Genomic DNA, 19,408 nt, shown 5'->3' on the forward strand with positions numbered 1-19,408 from the left:
ACCGGTCAGTGGGCGATATACAAATCAGAAGTGGCTGACGGTTGTCCTATTTGCAGCGTTGTGTGTATTTAACTCGATTTTTTTAAAAAAAGATGACGGCAAAAATTCGAGGGAAGTGCTTGGATAATGTCCAGCTGTTTATGTAAAGCGTGGAGGAATTGTTGTTACAATGAGGTCGAACTTTCGGAAGACCGAACCATTTCATAATTACTGGGGAGAGAGAGAGAGAGAGAGAGCGTGTGTGTGTGTGTGTATGTATGAGAGAGAATCAGTCACAATTGGGAAAAGATGTTCTGTGAAAGCTGTAGAAAATTGGAAACAAAGACTGCATATTACGCCTAGCAGCAGGGAATCGTGAGATCTGGCGTTCTGAAACGAAGCAACTTCCTGAATGCGAGAAGAGAGGATCGCCATAGTACGCTTTGTGTGAATTGTTTCGGTTAACGTTCATTGGAATAAACAGGCGATATAAACACACGAGCGAAGTTGAAAATAATGACGCTGCACTGACTGTGAGTGACAGAGAAGGGTCTCAGTTCTGACAGCTAGATTCTTTGTTGGCACAGCAGCCAATCGTTGATTTTTACGACACAATAGTGAAGCCAAAGTTGTGGTATAAAAAGCCGTGTTGGAATATATGAGATTTACCAGTGTGCTTGGCCATATCCCAGCCCACCAGCCTCTAACAAACTTAACTGGAAACAGAAGCGGATCCACCTCAAGACCTGGGAACATGCAAACATCACAAATCCTCATTTACCTGGCTCTCTTTGGTGCACTTGGTCGAGTGGGTGGCAGAGATGGTGCTCACGCGAATTTGACAGATATTAAAACGGAATCGCTAGAAAAAGGGCCAGATAGTGACTATAACGTGTCCGAGTGCTCGGCCTGTAGGTGGAGGAAGGAGAATAAAGCACTGAGACTGGAGTCTATCAAATCGCAAATTCTGAGCAAACTGCGTCTCAAAGAAGCGCCCAACATTAGCCGGGATACAGTGAACCAACTTTTACCGAAAGCTCCTCCTTTGCAACAGTTACTTGATCAATATGATATCCAAGGGGATGACAATAATGACGCCTTATTAGAAGAGGACGATTATCATGCTACAACTGAAACTCTCATCACCATGGCCACGGAGCGTAAGTAGGCCAGTATAACTAAAGTAACATATCAGCAGTAGAGTAACTTTTCTAAATAACGACTGATGTGATACAACATTTCAACTTGTGCGATGCCATAATGTTTACACATTTGCTCTCAATTGATAGACTAATATCGCTGGTTGTAGGTTATTATGTGCGTTGCACTTAAAGCAAACGGCTCGACAAAGATTTTATTAGCCATGGAAATCGCGACCTCATTGTGATCTTTTCATCTATTCTGTTTCAAAAGGCTTCCCTTTCCTTTACAATACGCACCAACATACTAAGGTCGTAACTCACTTAACGAGAAGTGTAAACTTTAAGGAAAAAAGAATCTTTATTTGTCCACGTTATAGCTATTCAGAAGAACTCACAAACACGCTCTGTTGGAGTTAAGCAAGGAGATCTTAACTAGCAACCGTTTATATTTCCTGTACACCTGAAACTTAGGAAACCACGTTTATAACCTAGGACTATAAAAGCACCATTTTTAAGAGCTCACAATGCAAAACTTAATTTGTTCTATCAAATTATAGCTATTTGGTTGAGGAGAAATTATTATTCACTCTAGGTGACCCTATGAACCTTAACCGAGTTCGGCCCATGCAAACCGTTCCTCATGCTACTGCAATGAAACAAATGAATGTAACTGATGAGGATTACGTGAGCCATTCAGAAAGAGTTTTAATTACGCGTTTGACCAGTTTATATTCTAACTTAATACTCCGTGGATTCCCGTCACTGTTTCCAAAACAATATTTTATTTTTTCCCAATATAGTTAACTGGTTTCCTTCTTGCTGAGATAGTTGGGAAGAAAGATTCTATTGTCCCAAAGGCATATTAGTGTTCATTGTAGAGGAATAACTTAATAGCTACTAGCAAATGGTGTCATGACCTCAGTGTGTCATTAGGGTCATTTTAACTGCAAAGCATGTGACGGGTAACTGCAGCTGCCTAAGTGCTCTGTCAGCCCGCGCGCGTTGGTTACTAAATGCTACATCTGCAAAAATGGAGGATTAATATCCAGTCAGAAAGATAAGATTGAGACCAATTTACAGTGAAACACGGTCACTTTATTTCTATTAAAGAAAGGATGACCAAAGGAGTCAACGAGTCCCCTCTAATGTGTTTTTTTCTTTAACTATCGCCAAATATACATGTTTAACACGTTTGTTATGTATTATCAATGTGTATATTTTATTGTGCAGTGTTGCATTAAGCAACAATCAATACCTAGAATGTTGCAATGAAAAATATAATTCCAATTATCTATCCAACACGGACTAGGAGTAAATGGGGAATAAAGATAATAATTTTATACCCATGCATTCATTCATTCATCTATTTTTTAAGAGTCAAAATGGTACCAATCGCATTCCCCTAAATGGGATTTACTGTTAAATCTGCATATGTATTTAGCCTTTACTCCTTCAATTACTTCAAAAATGACCACAAAATAGTATCTTGATTTTTCAGTGTGTGCAATTTACTGTATGAGTTTGAAATAATGCATGGTTTTATTTTGTTTGATTTGAAAGACTTGAAAGGATTGAAGTAACATCATTCACGTGCATATATTTTTAAACTTCTTTGTTCAAGCTGAACCTAGTGTCCAAGTCGACGACAAACCGAAATGTTGTTCCTTCAAGATCAGCCCCAAAATGCAGTTCAATAAAGTAGTCAAAGCCCATCTCTGGATATACCTGCGACCAGTGAAGCAAACCACAACAGTCTTCATGCAAATTCTGCGACTAAAGCCAGTGGGGCAAGAATGGACGAATCACACACCGATACGCTCTTTAAAATTCGACATTAACTCCGGCACTGGCCATTGGCAAAGTATAGACTTCAAACGCGTACTACAGAACTGGCTCAAGCAACCCGAATCGAACTGGGGCATCCAAATCAATGCGTCTGATATCAACGGCATCGATCTGGCAGTCACCTCCCCAGGGGTGGGGGAGGAAGGGTTGGTAAGTGGCACTCCAACTCAACAATACGTTAGTATTGCAGCAACTTTTACAGTATCAATTAATAAAGACCACAGATTAGATGCCAAACTTAACAGCAGGCATCAGTGAAATCAATGTCTATCTTATAAAAAATAGTAACTTGAATTTTATTTAATGGAAAGCACAAAGTATTTCGAAGGTTTTTGAATTTAGGCCGTCACAAAGTACCCTGATACTAAATGTTCCCGTGCACATCCATGCTGAAAGAGTAAAAGGTTTTCTTTGGCTCACAGAGTCATATGCTATTACACATTCCCAATCTTCATTCCAGGTTATTTGTTCCCAAGAATATTTTTTACCATACCTAAAACGTTTGAATTGAATGCTAAATTTACTTACATTTAATCAAATTAGATAAAGCCATTGTATTGGAATAATGTCATCAATCATTTATTAAATATTCATATTTGGCATCTCAATTTATTGCAACGTTTAAAAAGTGAAAATGGATTAAAAACGCGCAATATAATAGCTTTCTGATCCTAATAGCCCAAAACAACTTGAGAAGTAGAAGACGATGTTTGTATCCAAGGTACCTCTAAAAAAGTATTTTGCATTTTAGGGAGAGCTAATGTGCAATACAATCAATCCTTCATTTCACATCAGTACTCCTGATGACAATAGAAGATTTAATAATATTTAATATCATTTAATAATATTTAATACTTCATAGGGTTATGAAATCCAGGGCACACTCGAATAAGTAATTCGAAATAATTGAACTGTGCTAAAAACGAGATTTTTTCGCCATTTCCTGTTTTGAAAAAGATACTCTCCCATATAATGAAAAGGTACACATTGTTGCAACTGTGGAATATTTAATATGTTTAACAATAACAGAATCTCCAGGACACAACAGGAGTTATAGAGTATGCCTTTTGAAGGGGCGAACATGAATAAGATTTAATCTCCTTGAATATATTTGATTGACGTTACACTCAAAATGTTGAAGATTTAAACTAAATAGCCTTATTAAACTTATGTCACAAAAAGCACTCATTATTCGCAATAGGTGTTTGGAGGTTAACAGTTAAAAATAACATTTTTAAGAACAGTTAAAAAAGAATATACTTTTAACCTGTACAGTTCTGATTTATTGTATTTGTGCTGTTCAGTTTTGATTTATTACAACAGATAGATACAAGGTTCTGGTGTCTGATTTCATTTCCCTTCTTTTCCTATTGCGTTTTGCAAACACAATTTTTGGGTTGGGTTTTAACTGTTTCACTAGAATAGCATAATAATTAACCCTGAGCGCAGAGCAGTCTGCTGTCAAAACCCATACACAGAAGAATGTGACTAAAATAAACAGCAACGCATATCTGAAAGGAGGACCTTCGCGGGGGGGATGCTAACTTGGAGGCAATGGGTGGCTTTTTAAAGAATAAATGTTTATAATTTATAAAATTTAGCGTTACTTTGTGTCCTCACATGATGGTGGGAATTAAGTGTTGGATCCACCTTCCCTTCCCAATACCGCTCCCACTTCCCATCCACAACAGACAGCAAAATGTACAGGATATTAGTATTAAAATACACACTTAGAGGAAACGTGTGAAAGATTCACATTTATGCCCCCACATTAAGTCTTGTGCTATTCCAGATGGGTGGGATTTTGTAGAAATCTTTCACAGAAAAGGGATTCTGACGACATTACAAACTGCGACTTTCCTGGGACATAGGGGCGTTTAGTATGATTATTTGAATATGAAATTGTCCAAATTAGGGCGCAAAATTGAATTTTAAGACGACCACTGCTTTGAATAACTAGTTCATCATAGCCAAAGGATCTGTCCTGTAAGATCAGATGGGATTTCTAAAGAGCAAAATGATGGAAATACTAAGAATTAGGCTGGTTATCCAAGAATATGTCTTGATCAGAAATGGCCTTCCCCCAAGTTATTGTGTCTGTAAACTGTTTCGTAGAAGAAAGTACATTGGGAAAACTTTATTCCAATTTCGTATATGACATATTTCTTTTGAAATTGACTTTTCCTAGGTATCCTCCACCTTATAAAAAGTTATGAAATCAGTTTTTAGCCGTTTCCCATTAACCTTAATGATACACTAATTGATGATAATACACTTTTGAGCTCTACTGTCATTAATAACTGTGTACAGGGGTAAGTGACCATTTCAGTATTAAACTTGATAAATACAAGTTACTGTAGAAAATATAGGAACATAGAAACTCATAATTATCACCAAAAGTCATTAGCATACAGTCATCAATTAAAGAATGTAAGTATTCTACTTCGAATAACGTTTATTCTCATTTGAAACATTATACCCAACATGCTTCATTCTGATCTACGTTTTGCACTTATAGGTTACATTAAAAAAAACTCCAGGTGCTTTAGTTAGCGATCAGTTCAAATGGAAATATATCATTGCTCTATTTTTCATGCTTAGCCTCCCTTCATGCAGAATATTTGAAGGAAAGCATATCAATATTCACTACATTCATTTCTTATAAACAGGGAAAGACCGTTCTGCTCCAAAGGTTTAACAATTGGCTACCCTGGTTGCATAATTCAGATTAAGCAGAATCCACATGACTTAAAATCAAAATTGTGCTTGCCAAATTGGGATACCAACTGTGATCATATCATCAAACGTCAATGTACTTTCCATTAAGTTTTGAATAACACAGTTAACCATAAATTTAAAAAAAACACCTCAACCGCCGTTAAGACACAAATTATGTTTGTGTGAGCGCATAGAAGGTCAGACACTTGCCGATTGATAAAACTTTACATGGGATCTCCCGCGGTCTTTCTTAAAAGTTCTATCAGTTTCAATACAGGATTTTATTGTTGTAACTGAATACTAAAACCTTTCTGATTGATAGGGAAAACACAAATGTAACAGCATTTCCTTTTTGCAGTTCTTAAAGGATGGAAGTAGCATGCAAATGTTGGAGAATACGAGTTTGCTTTAACATTTCGATTTATTTCAACAGCAACCCTTCCTCGAAGTAAAGGTGACGGAAACATCAAAACGATCCAGAAGAAATCTTGGTCTTGACTGTGACGAACACTCAACTGAATCTCGCTGTTGTCGTTATCCCCTCACTGTAGACTTTGAGGCTTTCGGTTGGGATTGGATAATAGCGCCCAAGAGATACAAAGCCAATTACTGCTCAGGACAATGCGAGTACATGTTCCTGCAAAAATTCCCACACACCCACCTCGTACAGCAGGCCAATCCTCGGGGTTCGGCTGGACCCTGCTGCACTCCCACGAAGATGTCGCCTATAAATATGTTATATTTTAACGGAAGAGAACAAATCATCTATGGAAAAATCCCAGCAATGGTAGTGGATCGTTGTGGCTGCTCCTGAGAACGACCAAAGAGACATGGTGCGTCCCGACAACTGGACGTGCGAAATACGGTCGTGTCAACGATTTTCTGCATCACCCAGTACTGTGCAATAGGCAAAGAAGAGATTGTATTTGTGTTGCTCCCCAAAAAAACCGAACGAGAACAGCAAGATTCCAAAAGACACAATGAATTCAACGGTCCAGTCCACTGTTTCATTTCAAACAAGAGGAGCCAGTGTACATTTCTAGCAAGACAGAACATCCCATACAAATTCTTTCAAATCTAAAAATGTGCGAGCAATTCCAATCCCAGCTTTGAGAACTGGTTAAAAGTATAAGACGTATCCGATAATAGAGAAAAACAATGCCATTGCGTGTGTTTAAAATGAGCTCAGAACCTTTCTGACACAGGTTTGACACTTCATTTCTCAGATCAGAGAATTATCAGCCAGATATATAAACTGTATTCGTGTATTTACAACAGATATTAACGTTTGACTACAATATTTAACTCTTGGTTCAGATAAACAGGAGCATTTACATTATCAAAGTCGTCTGAACTACTCTAAACTTGAATTTGATGCAATGGCATTAAAGGGCAGAAGGACTGTCTTTCGAAGCTAACAGAAGCACTATGTCTGTGGACAATGTTTAAGGCAAAATGTACAGGAAAACCACAAGTCTGATAAGTGTTAAGACCCTGTTTGAATTCTGCCTTGGCAACATTACAGTTTGCACTACGGCAAGCCAATAGAGAGAACTGAATTGGTTGCTACAAAGTTGTAAAAACTGAATTTGATATGACTGCGTATGTTCTTTGAATAATGTGTACATGGCATTCATTTTGTAAATGTTTTTCTTTTTTCCTTTTCATCTTTTTCCATGGTTGGTATGATTTAACATGTCTACCAAGAGCAAGATTTGATACAACTTATATTATGTGCTCAATGAATAAAGGTGCTTGCTTTTGCTGTATCTCAAATAAAATACACACCAGAAAACACTATGAAGGAAAAGAACTGATGGGTTGTGCCGATTGTGAGCAATATGCCGCATTGCAATGGGGACACTGTCGTGGGGATCTTTTTCTTCATGCCCAGTGGTTGATGACAGTATAGAGTCTCTTGTAGAATAAGATATTGTACAGAATCATTCTTGTACATTATTCGGCTCGGGTCATTATATCATTCACGTTAAAAGCAATTATTTTATTAAATATACAATTTTAAAACTGGCTATTTTGCATGACCTTTTGATTTTAGTTTAAAATGTGCACTGTAAAAGATTACCTGAAGGTGTTTCCAAGTACTATGTGTACAATCAGTTCCCCCAATAATGTGGGAGGGGTATTGCTCCACAGAGTGGTCAAATATATGGACTCAAAACATTCCCACTCCTTTCTTTCACTCTTTCTAGGTAGTGACATTTACTTAAATTCATTGATCTCTTTTCAATCTCCTTTTAAATTTTCCATCAACACAGACAAAACACAAGACCATTCAGATCCACAGCTAAATTAAATAGCACGAACATAAAAATCGCGTACTTCCTGATTTCACACATATCCATAGCGAGAGAGAAAGATGGAATATGTTGCGTAATAGAATATATGAATCCAACCATATCTTTCAGGCAGCGGTACCGTACGCTAGCAATCGCAATCCTAGGTTTACCAAAACGATCACTGATTTAGCAACTGACGAAACTGATGCCCAATTATTAATTAACGTCCCTTGTAAATAATTAATTGCAACATTAATAGCAAAATCGCAACATTTTAGTAACACCTGAAGCGCATTCAATGAAAATTATCGACGATCACCTCAGAATTGGTCACTTGAACCTGCAGACATCAAAGCTAAACTGAATCAAAAATATCAGTTCCGATTATTTGCATCACATATACCTCACAACTAGGGTTGCCAATTCTCCAGGATTATATTTGACTTTTCAGGAATTAAACCTATTCTGGACAATGTTGTCAGCAAAAGTGGTGGGGGGGGGAGGTTAGGACACAAATCGCATGAACTATTTGTTTTAATTTTCGTTGAACAATTTCTTTCTTTGCCAGTTCTAACAGCTTTGGCTGGGGGGGGGGGGGGGCGGGGGTGGTAGGCGGTGGTGGTTAGTGTGGAAAGTGTTAGACCGTACGATGAAACCTCTAGGAATATGTCCGACCAGAATTGGCAACCCTATCAGACCTAAAGCAACTTCAGAGTTACAAAGATATGCTAATTTAGAATGCGTAATTTGATACTCGGGATGCAGACAGTGATTCCCATAGATACTTAATGTCCACTAAAGTAACTCATTCAGCTCCACAATAATGGTATCAATATACCAAACCACGTACGCCCCTCCTTCTCCCACACTTAGAAAGGTTTGGCAAATAACCGCTCATTGACAATGGCAGTGGGTCCACAGGCAATGCCCCAATTTAACCTAAAATCCAACATTTTCCACGACGCAAAGACATCATAGAGTTTGAAGATGTTTCTGAACAAATAAAAGAAAGTTGATAATAATTTTCTATACTATCACTTTTAAAGAAATAGATGCTATTTCAAACACATCCCTACATTCCGTTGAATACGATACAATAAGCAAATAACAGCGTGCCATTCCCTCGGTAGGTCTCTAGTTTTTAAGGTTGTCCACATTTGGAAACACCTGTCAATTGTACAGGGCAGAATTATTGCCACATGTCCTAGCCAAGTAATCCTGATGCCCTCTGTATCTTTTTACAAGAATGTTTCAATTTACATTATCCATTTGTTTACTTTTCTTAATATTATGAATGGTTTTTAATACTTTAAACACACCAGCTTCCTTTTCTGACTGCATGCCGTTTGCATCAACAATGTTACACGAAATAGACACATTCTTTGCGCTACTTAAGATCACATCTCTGTAAAATTTGACTTGTGCATAATCTTGTCAGGTGTCAGCCCGCTCGGACACTTTAAAAGTCTATCCTCACACTGCGCGTGTCAAACTCACAACTCGGAATGATGCTAAAAATAAATCCGAGAAAGATACTCACTCAGAGCTAACAGAATGATCCCTCTTCATGTGAGTGAAGTTTGGCTTGAGGGGGTGGTTGGGGGGGGGGGGAGGATTTCATGCAAAATCCACACAATCATTTCCTTTTACCTCCCAGAATCTGAGGGCAAACAACCCCCTTTCCCCTCCCCCTCCCCCAAACCAGGCGACTGTGCTCAGCTTCCCCGCCATCCTGCAGGTGACTGCCCAGAGCGCGCACCCTAAGCACGCTTCCGCCCGCGCCCGCCTAAGCAAGGGAAGGCTCTCTGTCGCGCCCCCGCCTCGTGCTAACGGTGAGTGACAGGTGGGAGTGGCACGTGCTCACAATGCATGGCCAGGCCTCAAAGGCACCATCCGGCACATTGCCCTTCCCCATCTCCCTTGCTGCTGCTGCTGCAACGCCTTCTCTGCCCATTGGCCGTCCTCATGTGGTGCCCTCAAAAAAGAAAGGCATCCAAGGGCTATCAGGTTTGGTGTTTAGCATTTCCTAGTGCATTGCTGGCATTAGTGAAGTGAGTAAGCGACACGGTTGCTAAATTTAGATGTGTGTTGAATAGCCATGCGAGATAGTCAATGCAGCCATGGTTTTTTTGCTTCGGTCTTAAAGGGGACAGCGTTTGCAGCAATATTAGATACGTTCTTCCTAAAAAAATTCCAAGTGTCAAAAAAGTCTGAAAATGGGAGTAAATGGTGCCAGTCGTTTTGGTGCACTGTCATTGGACACTTAGTGCAATGAAAAGGCCTCAGTGCGATTCTTGCCGGAATGGAGTCTTTAAGCATGTGACTCGCCCAAACTGTATGTCGTTAAGTGGGGGGTGGGAAAGAGCGCCAGATAAACGCTAATGATGCACACAGTCAGTAATGGTCGGAATATGGCACCGTGCAAAGCAGCCCCACACTTCACTCAGAGGGAGCTGGGACGGATTCTGGCTGCCATGGAGGAGAGAGAGCAATCTTTTACTCCCAGGATGGCCAGAGGCCAGGCTGGCAGTGCAGCCTTAAAGGCTGTGGCACAGAGCATTAATGCCAGTGCTGGAAGAAAGTGAATGATCTCATTTGGACGGCAAGGATGAGTGTCCATCTCATCCTGAAATCAATCCAGTCACGCCAACAATATCCATGTTGATCCATTCCCTGACACCCCATGACCAGCACCTTCTTCCAACCCCTCTGGCACCTCCTTTAACAGCCTCTGCATGACAGGTTCCACCCTGCTGCCCCGACCCTCGACACACCATATCCTTCTTTCAATCCTCCCCTTCTACCTCTGCAGGAGAAGATGACCCATAACAGGAAGAAGCGACAAAAAGTGGAGGTGGGGTCCCACAGCTGTGCATTGTCGATGCCTTCAAGGAGAGAGGCACAGAGCCAGAGGAGAGAACTGTGATCGACAATCAGATCTGGGTGCACCGCAAAAGTGAGGAGCCACAAAACCTTCATTATTTGACCTATCTCAAGTAAGTTGCAATCTGCCCAGAAACTGCCCATCTCTTGCACTTACCCTGCATCGTGTTCCTCAGGAGACAACCTGGATGAGACAGGGCCATTAGGGGTGGGTGCTGCCCAAACCGCCCCCCCCCCGACCCTTCTCCACCACCCCTCCTCCCCACCACCCCCTATCCCACCCCCACCACCCTCCCCACCACCTCCCCCTTCCCCCACTCCACTCCCCCCTCCCCACTATGCTTCCACTTCCCTCCCCACCCAAGAGAGGGCTGAGGGCTCAGACATGTGCAGGTCTGCTGAAGCCAAGGGGTCATCTGGCCCCAAACCAGATGCCAGGCTGTTGGGATTGTTATCCAGAGGCTGCTAGAGATGCAGCAGCAGAACCAGGGTAAGATAGCACCCAAAATGTTTCTTGAATCCTTGATTTTATTTTTGGAACAAGTAATACATGTCTATTTTGTCTGTGCATGCACTGACAGAATAGGCACAGGTAGGAAGAGTTTAGAGAGCATTCTGCTGTTTCATTGTACGAGGCAGAAAAATGTATCTAGACCACAATATACCAGAGGTTTCATGCTTTTACAGACGCTTTGCTCTTCACCTTTCGATTTTCTGAATGTGCTCATGAATTCAAAAAATGAAACACATTTCTAATTTTGGAAATTTATGGCAGTATCAAATAATTGCAGATTAGATGTGCACACACCTAAATGCTGAATAAAACTCATAACACTCAATTTCCAAATTATACTTTTAATCCAACCTCAAAAAATCTTCTTATTGATACTACGTGAATACTTCGGGGTCTTATACTAATCAGTCTTACACATCTTTCTAAGTGAGATTGTTAACTTGTGCTAAATTATGGATAATCTTGTGCAGTAGACCCCCAGCATGAGGAATTGGGTTCAGACTGCTGAATGCACATCACATAAGTTATTCCAGCCAGTAAGGAAAAGGGACATTCATTCATCAATCTTAACTGAATTTGAATCTGACTTCCACCGTTAAATAGGTATGTGCCAACCCACTGGGCCATTATTCCTGTTACTTTTGGCATGATTAAAGCATACAACAAAATAACAAAGCTTGTCCAGCTGAGGGGGTATAACAGAGACAGCAAAGATGGAAATTGTTCAGCTTTTTCTCCTGCCTAGCATATACTGTCCAAGTCTCACCACTGTAGGAAATTGTACTGAGAACACCACCTTGGTAGGTGCACAGTTTGGTATTCTCAATCATGTTGCTGTAGTTCTACATTCTCTAATTCGGCCTGGACATAACAGCTGCAGTGTTTGCAATGTGCGTGTTGACTTCAGCATCAATTCACAGATTGGCTGGGAATTGATGATATGAGAAACCTAACAATCTCCAGTGTTACATTGTCAGTGCTGATAGATGATGGTATGACAACGTCCTGGACCATGACTTTTGTCTTTCTGATGCTGATGGTCAAAGCAAATTCTTTACAGGTATGAGAAAGTCATTTGCCATTACATGTGTTCCTCAGTATGGAATGTTAGTGGGACATCGTAAGCATAGAGCAATTATCTGTTGCGGACCTGGCACACATTTCTCTTGGATCTCAGGCACGTAAGAATCATAAAATCCTACAGTGCAGAAGGAAGCCATTTGGTCTATCAAGTCTGCACTGACCACAATCCCATCCAGGTCCTAGCCCCATAACGTCATTCATTTACCCTAGCTAGTCCTCCTGGCAGTAAGGGGCAATTTAACATGGCCGAGCCACCTAACCCACACATCTTTGAACTGTGGGAGGAAACCGGAGCACGTGGAGGAAACCCATGCAGACATGGGGAGAACATGCAGATTCCACACAGGCAGTGACCCAACTGAGAATCAAACCCGGTCCCTGGCGCTGTGAGGCAGCAGTGCTAACCACTTGCCACCGTGCCGCCTAAGGCTGAACAACTTTCTGTCAGTTCTGGTATGTTAATAGACACCCTCTGTAGATGAATGCATGTGACAACAGCAAATATGGCAAAGAGGGTTGGTGTCAGAAAACAACACTGTTTGATCGCACTGCAGATTTCAAAGAGTTTCCATGTTGCCCATCAGGGCCACCACCCATCATGCTGTCATGGAAAAAGATCACATTGAGCAGCTTTGGTGGGCAGCCAATTTAATCCAACAACTCAAACTGACAACCTCTTCTCACATGGTTGAATGCCTTGGTGAGGCTTTTGAAGGTAATATATAGTTTTGTCCTCTAGTTCGAGACTAACATCACTGTAATAGAACCTGTCATTGAAGCCAAGTGCTTCACTTTCATTAGTTACAGAAGAGACTCTGAATGCACTCAGAATTTGAAGTCCAATAGATTGCTAGGCAGTGTGCCAGTGCTTACAATTATAACTTTGCCAGACCAACCAGGTTTCCTTCAATGCAGGGAATGCTAGGGGTCACATATGAAGGGACCAAAAAGGTAGCAGCAGCTGCGAAGAGAATGTCTGCATTGAAATCAGTGGCAGGGGAAGTCATCACTGATTGCATTGAACAGTTGGAGAGGTGAAATGCTACCTTGAGTTGTACTCTAGGAAGTATGCTGTTATCAGAGAAGTGCTAGCAACTGAGGAGAGTTTGCCTGTCATGGCAGAACTGGATATTGAACTCATCACTCATGGGAAACCAGCGTTCTTGCAGCATTGCATGAACTTCTTTGTCTCTGTTATGGGACGGAGGGGGAGGCACAATACCCCAGAATATTTATAATCCAAAAATTGTGTGATCCTGTACAACAACAAGGATGACCACAGCATTTGCAACAATATCAATGCATCTCCCTGCTGAGCAGCATTTGTCCATGTTGCTGTTATCAAACTGCCCAAGATTCTGATTGAACATATCTGCCCTGAATCCCAGGGTGCTTTCAGAACTAGAAGATCCACAATTGATATGATCTTCTCACTCCAACAGCTGCAAGAGAAATGCCATAACCTGATTACACACTTAAATTCTAGTGAAGTTGAGCATGCTCTAGTAAAGACATCAGTTTGCAGGTCGATGTGCAGCTCTGCCTGTCCTAGTTATCATGTTACGATTTGACAGTGCAATGCAACAAATCCTTGTGCAAATTTGCACTGATACTGTATAACACTAATTTCCTAGATTAGGAGCAGCTCAACATTGGCAGTAGCTGGAGGTTGCAATAAAACAATTATCGCCTGGACTTACCTACATATTAGTGTTGATAGCATTAGATTTTAGGAGTGACATCTAATGTACAATAATATTATAGTTCCAGACATTATACATCAATTTTGTGAAAGTTACCAGTTTACTTTCAATTTGTTAATTCATTGGCCTGTCTTGTGGACATCTTCCAGTTCTTTTCTTTCTTCATAAAAATCCTCTGTGTTAAATCTATTGCTGAAGTATTTTTTCAAGTAAGTTCAGCAGTTAATTTGGTTCCCACAGTGCATGCAGCCAAACTGGAATTAAGCCCATTAGATCTAATAAAATAGTGCAACCAACTACAAGCAATCCCCATAGCCATTCAACTTCCAGAATGGGTATGTCTCAAGAACTGAAGATTCAGGGTCTTTGCGATATGTAATGGCGATTTACTTAGGACATTGTTCCTAGACTTAGTGTAAATGGTTGTCAAGTTGAAGAAACAAAAATCTGCCTGCATAGATAAACCAGTAATTTTATTAACAGCTGTATTTTCAATATGGCTACAACACTTAAACATGAGAAACTATTCACCTAATGCACTCCATTTTTAAATAAAACATGATCATCTGCAGAAATAATACACAGTAGAATTCAGTGAGCTATTAATGTAAAATATTGTTTCTGAATAGAAACATTGACTCCCAAACATTTCTAAAATTGTTCACATAGACGTCATTAGAGAGTTGTCTTAAACTGGAATAGTACTAACAGTTAAAGACAACATTACTATATGGGAATGGAAGTGTAACCAATTCATTTTTAATCTTAGAGAAACCCAATCAGAAGTGAAACCCACATAAAGAATGTAAGAAAGCCCATTTCAAGAATTCATTGATTATTGTTCTTCTTTCCTCTTTCTGCAAGAATTGGTGATAGCTAGAGGTTACAATAAAACATGACTGCCTGCAGTTATCTGGCATCAGTGTTAAGATGCCACAGGGATTCAGAAACGACTTCCAGCACACCATAACATTATCAACCGTCAGACATTCTGATATACTCTTTATTACTAAACCTAAGAGTTAGTATTTTTATGATAGTATATTTTAAACTAATTACTGATTCAATATAGTAGTATATTGAATTTTAATATCATATTTACCTGGCTGCACTTTTGGTATGCTTCAAAAAAATACAACTGAACTGGAAATCAGAACATCAGATAAAGTACTAACATGCGATAAAAAATATTTATTTATAGATACTTTGAAATTATCAGATATACTGTAAATCACTAGTTGGTACAGATTTTCTTTCACTCATATCAGTATGAAGGACAAAAGTAAAAGATTTTGATTTGCCTCTGGAATGCAGTGGATTGAGAACCCCTGAGGAAGCCATGTCATACTGCTTCAGTCCAACAACTCATCAACTATAATTCCACTGCATTGTCAAAATATGTTTAAAAAGTGGTCAGTAATTGGGAAAAAACACTTTCTAAAATGGTGGAAAGGGAATAAAATGTAAAATATGACAAGGGCATTACGTACAATATAATCAATCTAATCAATGTTTCTTATTTATATAAATCCAGGAAATGCTGCAAATATTCATCAGATCTAACAGCGTCTGTGGAAAGAGATCAGAGTTAATGGGCTGGATTATCTGATCTCACCTGCAGCTGGGATTCTCCCATCCCGCTGAGATTTGGATGAGTGCCATATTCTCCATTTTTGCTGGAAGCGATGGAGAGGCGTGAATGAGTGGAGAATTCTGGCCAATGTTTCAGCTTTTTGATTTTTCATCAAACTGGAAAAAGCTTGAAATGTAATAGTTTTTGAGCAAGTGAAAGGGGAGACATTGGGTTAACACAAAAGGGAAGGTCTGTGATGGGGGATGTCAGGAGAGATTAAATGACAAAAGGTTTCTTGGTATAAAACTAAAGAGATTGGGACAAATGAAGACTCACAAGATGTCTTTAGAAGAAGTGCAATCATTTGAATGCAAAGTGAAGGTAACGAATGAAATGGAGATGTTACAATTCTGGATGAGTCCCACTTTGTTACGATCCCAGCTGATTTGATACTGGACAAGACTAATCCCAAGGTGAAACCTGGCTTGATAGATCCTAACTTTTATGTTTTTTTTAACTGTGGAGAATCAATACTAAACATATTGACCTGAGTCTGCTCGTGTACTTTTAACGCAAAGTATAAAATGTTTGTTAAAGAATAAAATGAACTATATTATGCCAGAAAAATGGTTGGAAAGATTTCAATACAAATATGAAAATTATTCAAATAGTCACAATTTTTTCACTCCAATTATATCTTTGCAGATTTATTCAAATTTGTAAGTATAACATAATTTACAATATCCATATTTATAGTTGAATACTGAGGGTAAGTATGCGGTACGTGCAAATTAATGGGTGAACTGAGGTTGAACACACCACACCCAAAATGAATGACAGATTCCACCAAAGTAGATTCCATGGATTACTCATCAAAACCTAATCCTGATGCTTGTTGCACCCTGAACTAATTGGTCTCACTGAAACTCTGTGATGGAGGATGATCCATTGAATAATGAATCTATTGGGGTGAAAGGTGAGGAGAAACTCTATAAAGCTTCTGGGAGGGATGGAAAGCATGAGAGCAGAAGAGCATGAAGTAGCATGGAGATGGAGAAACTGTGAGAATGGCATAATGTTCTTCCAGGAAACTGGGTGTACCTGTAGGTGTCAGTGGGTTTATAGTGAGTATAAGTTGACAGCCTATCCCCAGAAATGGAGAGAGAGAAGTAGGGAAGGGAAAATTTTGAGATAGACCTTGAAGGTGAGAGAACCCAGCAGAGAAGCTTGTGCTTCTCTGCTGGGTTCTTTTTTCTTTCATTTCTCTCTAATCTCCTTTATTTTGCATTTGGATGGCAGTTATCCTGCCACTCAACTTCCTTTTAACAAATATTTTGTCTTTTTACTTGTGCCTTTGGCCTTGCACCATGAAACCTTTTGTCATTTAATTGCTCCTGCCCTCCACCAATCTTAGACCTTCCCTTTGTTTCTTTTCCCAACACCAGCCCCACTACCCCCACCGTTTTGTAAACATCTTTCACTTGCTGAAAACCTATTATGTTGCTAACTTTTCCCAGTGTTGTGAAAGCTCTTGGCCTTGAAATGTCAAATCTATTTTTGTTTCCACCGATGCTGGTTATTTCCAGAATTTTCTATTTTTCAGATTTCCAGAATCTGCAATATTTTGCCTTCGTCCAGCATTTATTTAATGCCTTTAAAATACAAAATTACCCTAAGGGACCTGTCATTCACACTAGGGGAAAGTCATTGGCTGAGGAAATGGAAGACCTATTGGAAGTGCTGGTATGGAAGGTTGCACTCTCTGAAGTGATGTGACAGCGATGCGGGCCTTGACAGGTCCATGCTATCTCATATACTTCTGTCTTCACCCTTTTCTCTCCCGCTCCAAAACATGATAGAGTTTCCTTATCCTTAACTTCCACCCTTCTTCGTGGGATATAATCAGACAAAAAGGGACGCCAACTCAAAAAATAACATTGAGAAGAATGATCAAAAAAAATGGGGTTTTAAGGTGGGTCTAAAAACAAAGGAAAATGAAGAAGAAGTTTAAATAGGTAACACAGAATTGTGGGGACTGATAGTGATGGCCCAGAGCATATGTTTCTTCTATATTAAACATCTATTGTCACTGTAGAGGCCGATTCTTGAATGGCAATCCATTCCACCACTGGCACAGGCGAATAGCATTGGCCCAAGGTGGACTGATGTTTCTCCCTTTGGTGGACTCTCTTTACCATCATCTCATCATTTCTTACATCTTCTGCTTTTTCCATGCTCTTCCTGACTTTCTCCAGGCACTCCGCTCATTAACGAGGACTCCCCATGCAATGACTCTGATCCCAATCAACTTCAAGTCTTGCTTGTGGATATCCTTATATTGCAGACATGGATGACCTGCTGGTATTGTGTCAATAGCAAGCTTTCTGTAGACTGTATCCATACTAATCACATGACCTAGTCAATTGAGTTGTCATTGAAACACGAAGGCAAACATTCTGGGGATCCCTGCATACTGATGGACTTCCATACTTGGCACTCTGTCTTGCCAGGAGATGCCCAATATTGTCTGAGGCAGCCAAAGTGGAAGCTGTTCAGCCATGTTTCTTGGCGTGCATAAGTTGTTCATGACTTAGTCCACTAGAACAAGAGGGCACAACCTCAGGCTAAAGGGATGATCTTTTAAAACAGAGATGAGAAGGAATTTCTTCAGCGAGAGAGTGGTGAATCCATGGAATCCTTTGCCGCAGAAGACTGTGGAGGCCAAGTCATTGAGTATTTTTAAGACAAAGATAGACAGGTTCTTGATTGATAAGGGGATCAGGGTTTTTGGGGAAAAAGCAGTGGGGATGAGAAAAAAAAATCAGCCATGATTGAGTGGCAGAGCAGACTCGATGGACCACATGGCCTAATTCTGCTCCTATGCCTTATGATCTTATGGTCTAAAGGAGAATGTTGAGAACACAAGCAATGTAGATAAGGGGCTTTGTATTTTTATTTTATTTGCTGTCAGTCCATATTTGATGTCTCGGCTTTGACAGAACAGATCTGCATCCTCAGCACCCTCGTGCTGATTTTGGCATCAAGGGACAGGTTGCTGGTAATTGTTGATACAAGGTATGTGAAGCTGCTGGTGACCTCCAGAGTGAGGTGGTGAATGTTGATGGGAAGTGGAGTCTCTACATCCTGGCTCATAACTTTGGCCTCCTGGATTCTGACTGTCGGTTCAAACACCTTGGTTCTCCTGGACTTGCAATCTATAAGCTGTTGTAAATGAACTTCAGTATGGCATGCCAGCATGTTGTCATCAGCAAACAGCAACTCACGGACTAGGACAATTACATACTTCAGTCTTGGTGCACCATCTTGTCAAGTTGAACAGCTTGCCATCAACTCAATACCTCAGAACTAATCCTTGACATCTGGGGTGGATTTGATGTCCGGACATAGATGCACATGAGGTTAACTTGGCCCATGTTTGTTGACAAAGAGTAAGAAGTTTCTCTAATCTTTCTGTGGAAGGTTAAATCATGCTAATAGTAGAGATTTTATGGCAAAATTCTACTCCATGCTCAGGTGTTGCCTCTTAAGTGTTCCCCTGCCAGAGGAACATGTAGGGCAAAATTTTCCAGCTGGTGGGATCTTGCGGTCGTGCCAATGGTGACCTCCCATTGCAGGTTCCCCAGCAGCAGAGGGTGCAAACAATGGAAAGC

The 19,408-nt window shown here is 40.2% G+C and overlaps 1 protein-coding gene across 1 annotated transcript; it reads left to right on the forward strand.

Annotated features, from left to right (window-relative positions):
• The first annotated feature begins 527 nt into the window (after nt 1-527).
• Nucleotides 528-7,676, forward strand: mstnb (myostatin b). The gene is made up of 3 exons (XM_080198824.1): nt 528-1,139; nt 2,743-3,116; nt 6,118-7,676. Exons 1-3 carry the CDS (start codon nt 638-640, stop codon nt 6,496-6,498), a joined length of 1,257 nt encoding a protein of 418 aa, XP_080054950.1. The 5' UTR covers nt 528-637; the 3' UTR covers nt 6,499-7,676.
• The last annotated feature ends 11,732 nt before the right edge of the window (nt 7,677-19,408 follow it).

Source organism: Carcharhinus amblyrhynchos, chromosome 11, assembly GCF_965287045.1.
Source record: "Carcharhinus amblyrhynchos chromosome 11, sCarAmb.v2.hapA, whole genome shotgun sequence".
In the NCBI taxonomy this organism is placed as follows: domain Eukaryota; kingdom Metazoa; phylum Chordata; class Chondrichthyes; order Carcharhiniformes; family Carcharhinidae; genus Carcharhinus; species Carcharhinus amblyrhynchos.

What these genes read in the sequence shown, in the direction of transcription:
- mstnb (XM_080198824.1), top strand. Translation starts at nt 638, where the DNA reads ATGAGATTTACCAGTGTGCTTGGCCATATCCCAGCCCACCAGCCTCTA. An exon ending in CATCACCATGGCCACGGAGC is followed by an intron (nt 1,140 to 2,742) that starts GTAAGTAGGCCA and finishes TCTTTGTTCAAG; the next exon opens with CTGAACCTAGTGTCCAAGTC. An exon ending in GGGTGGGGGAGGAAGGGTTG is followed by an intron (nt 3,117 to 6,117) that starts GTAAGTGGCACT and finishes TTATTTCAACAG; the next exon opens with CAACCCTTCCTCGAAGTAAA.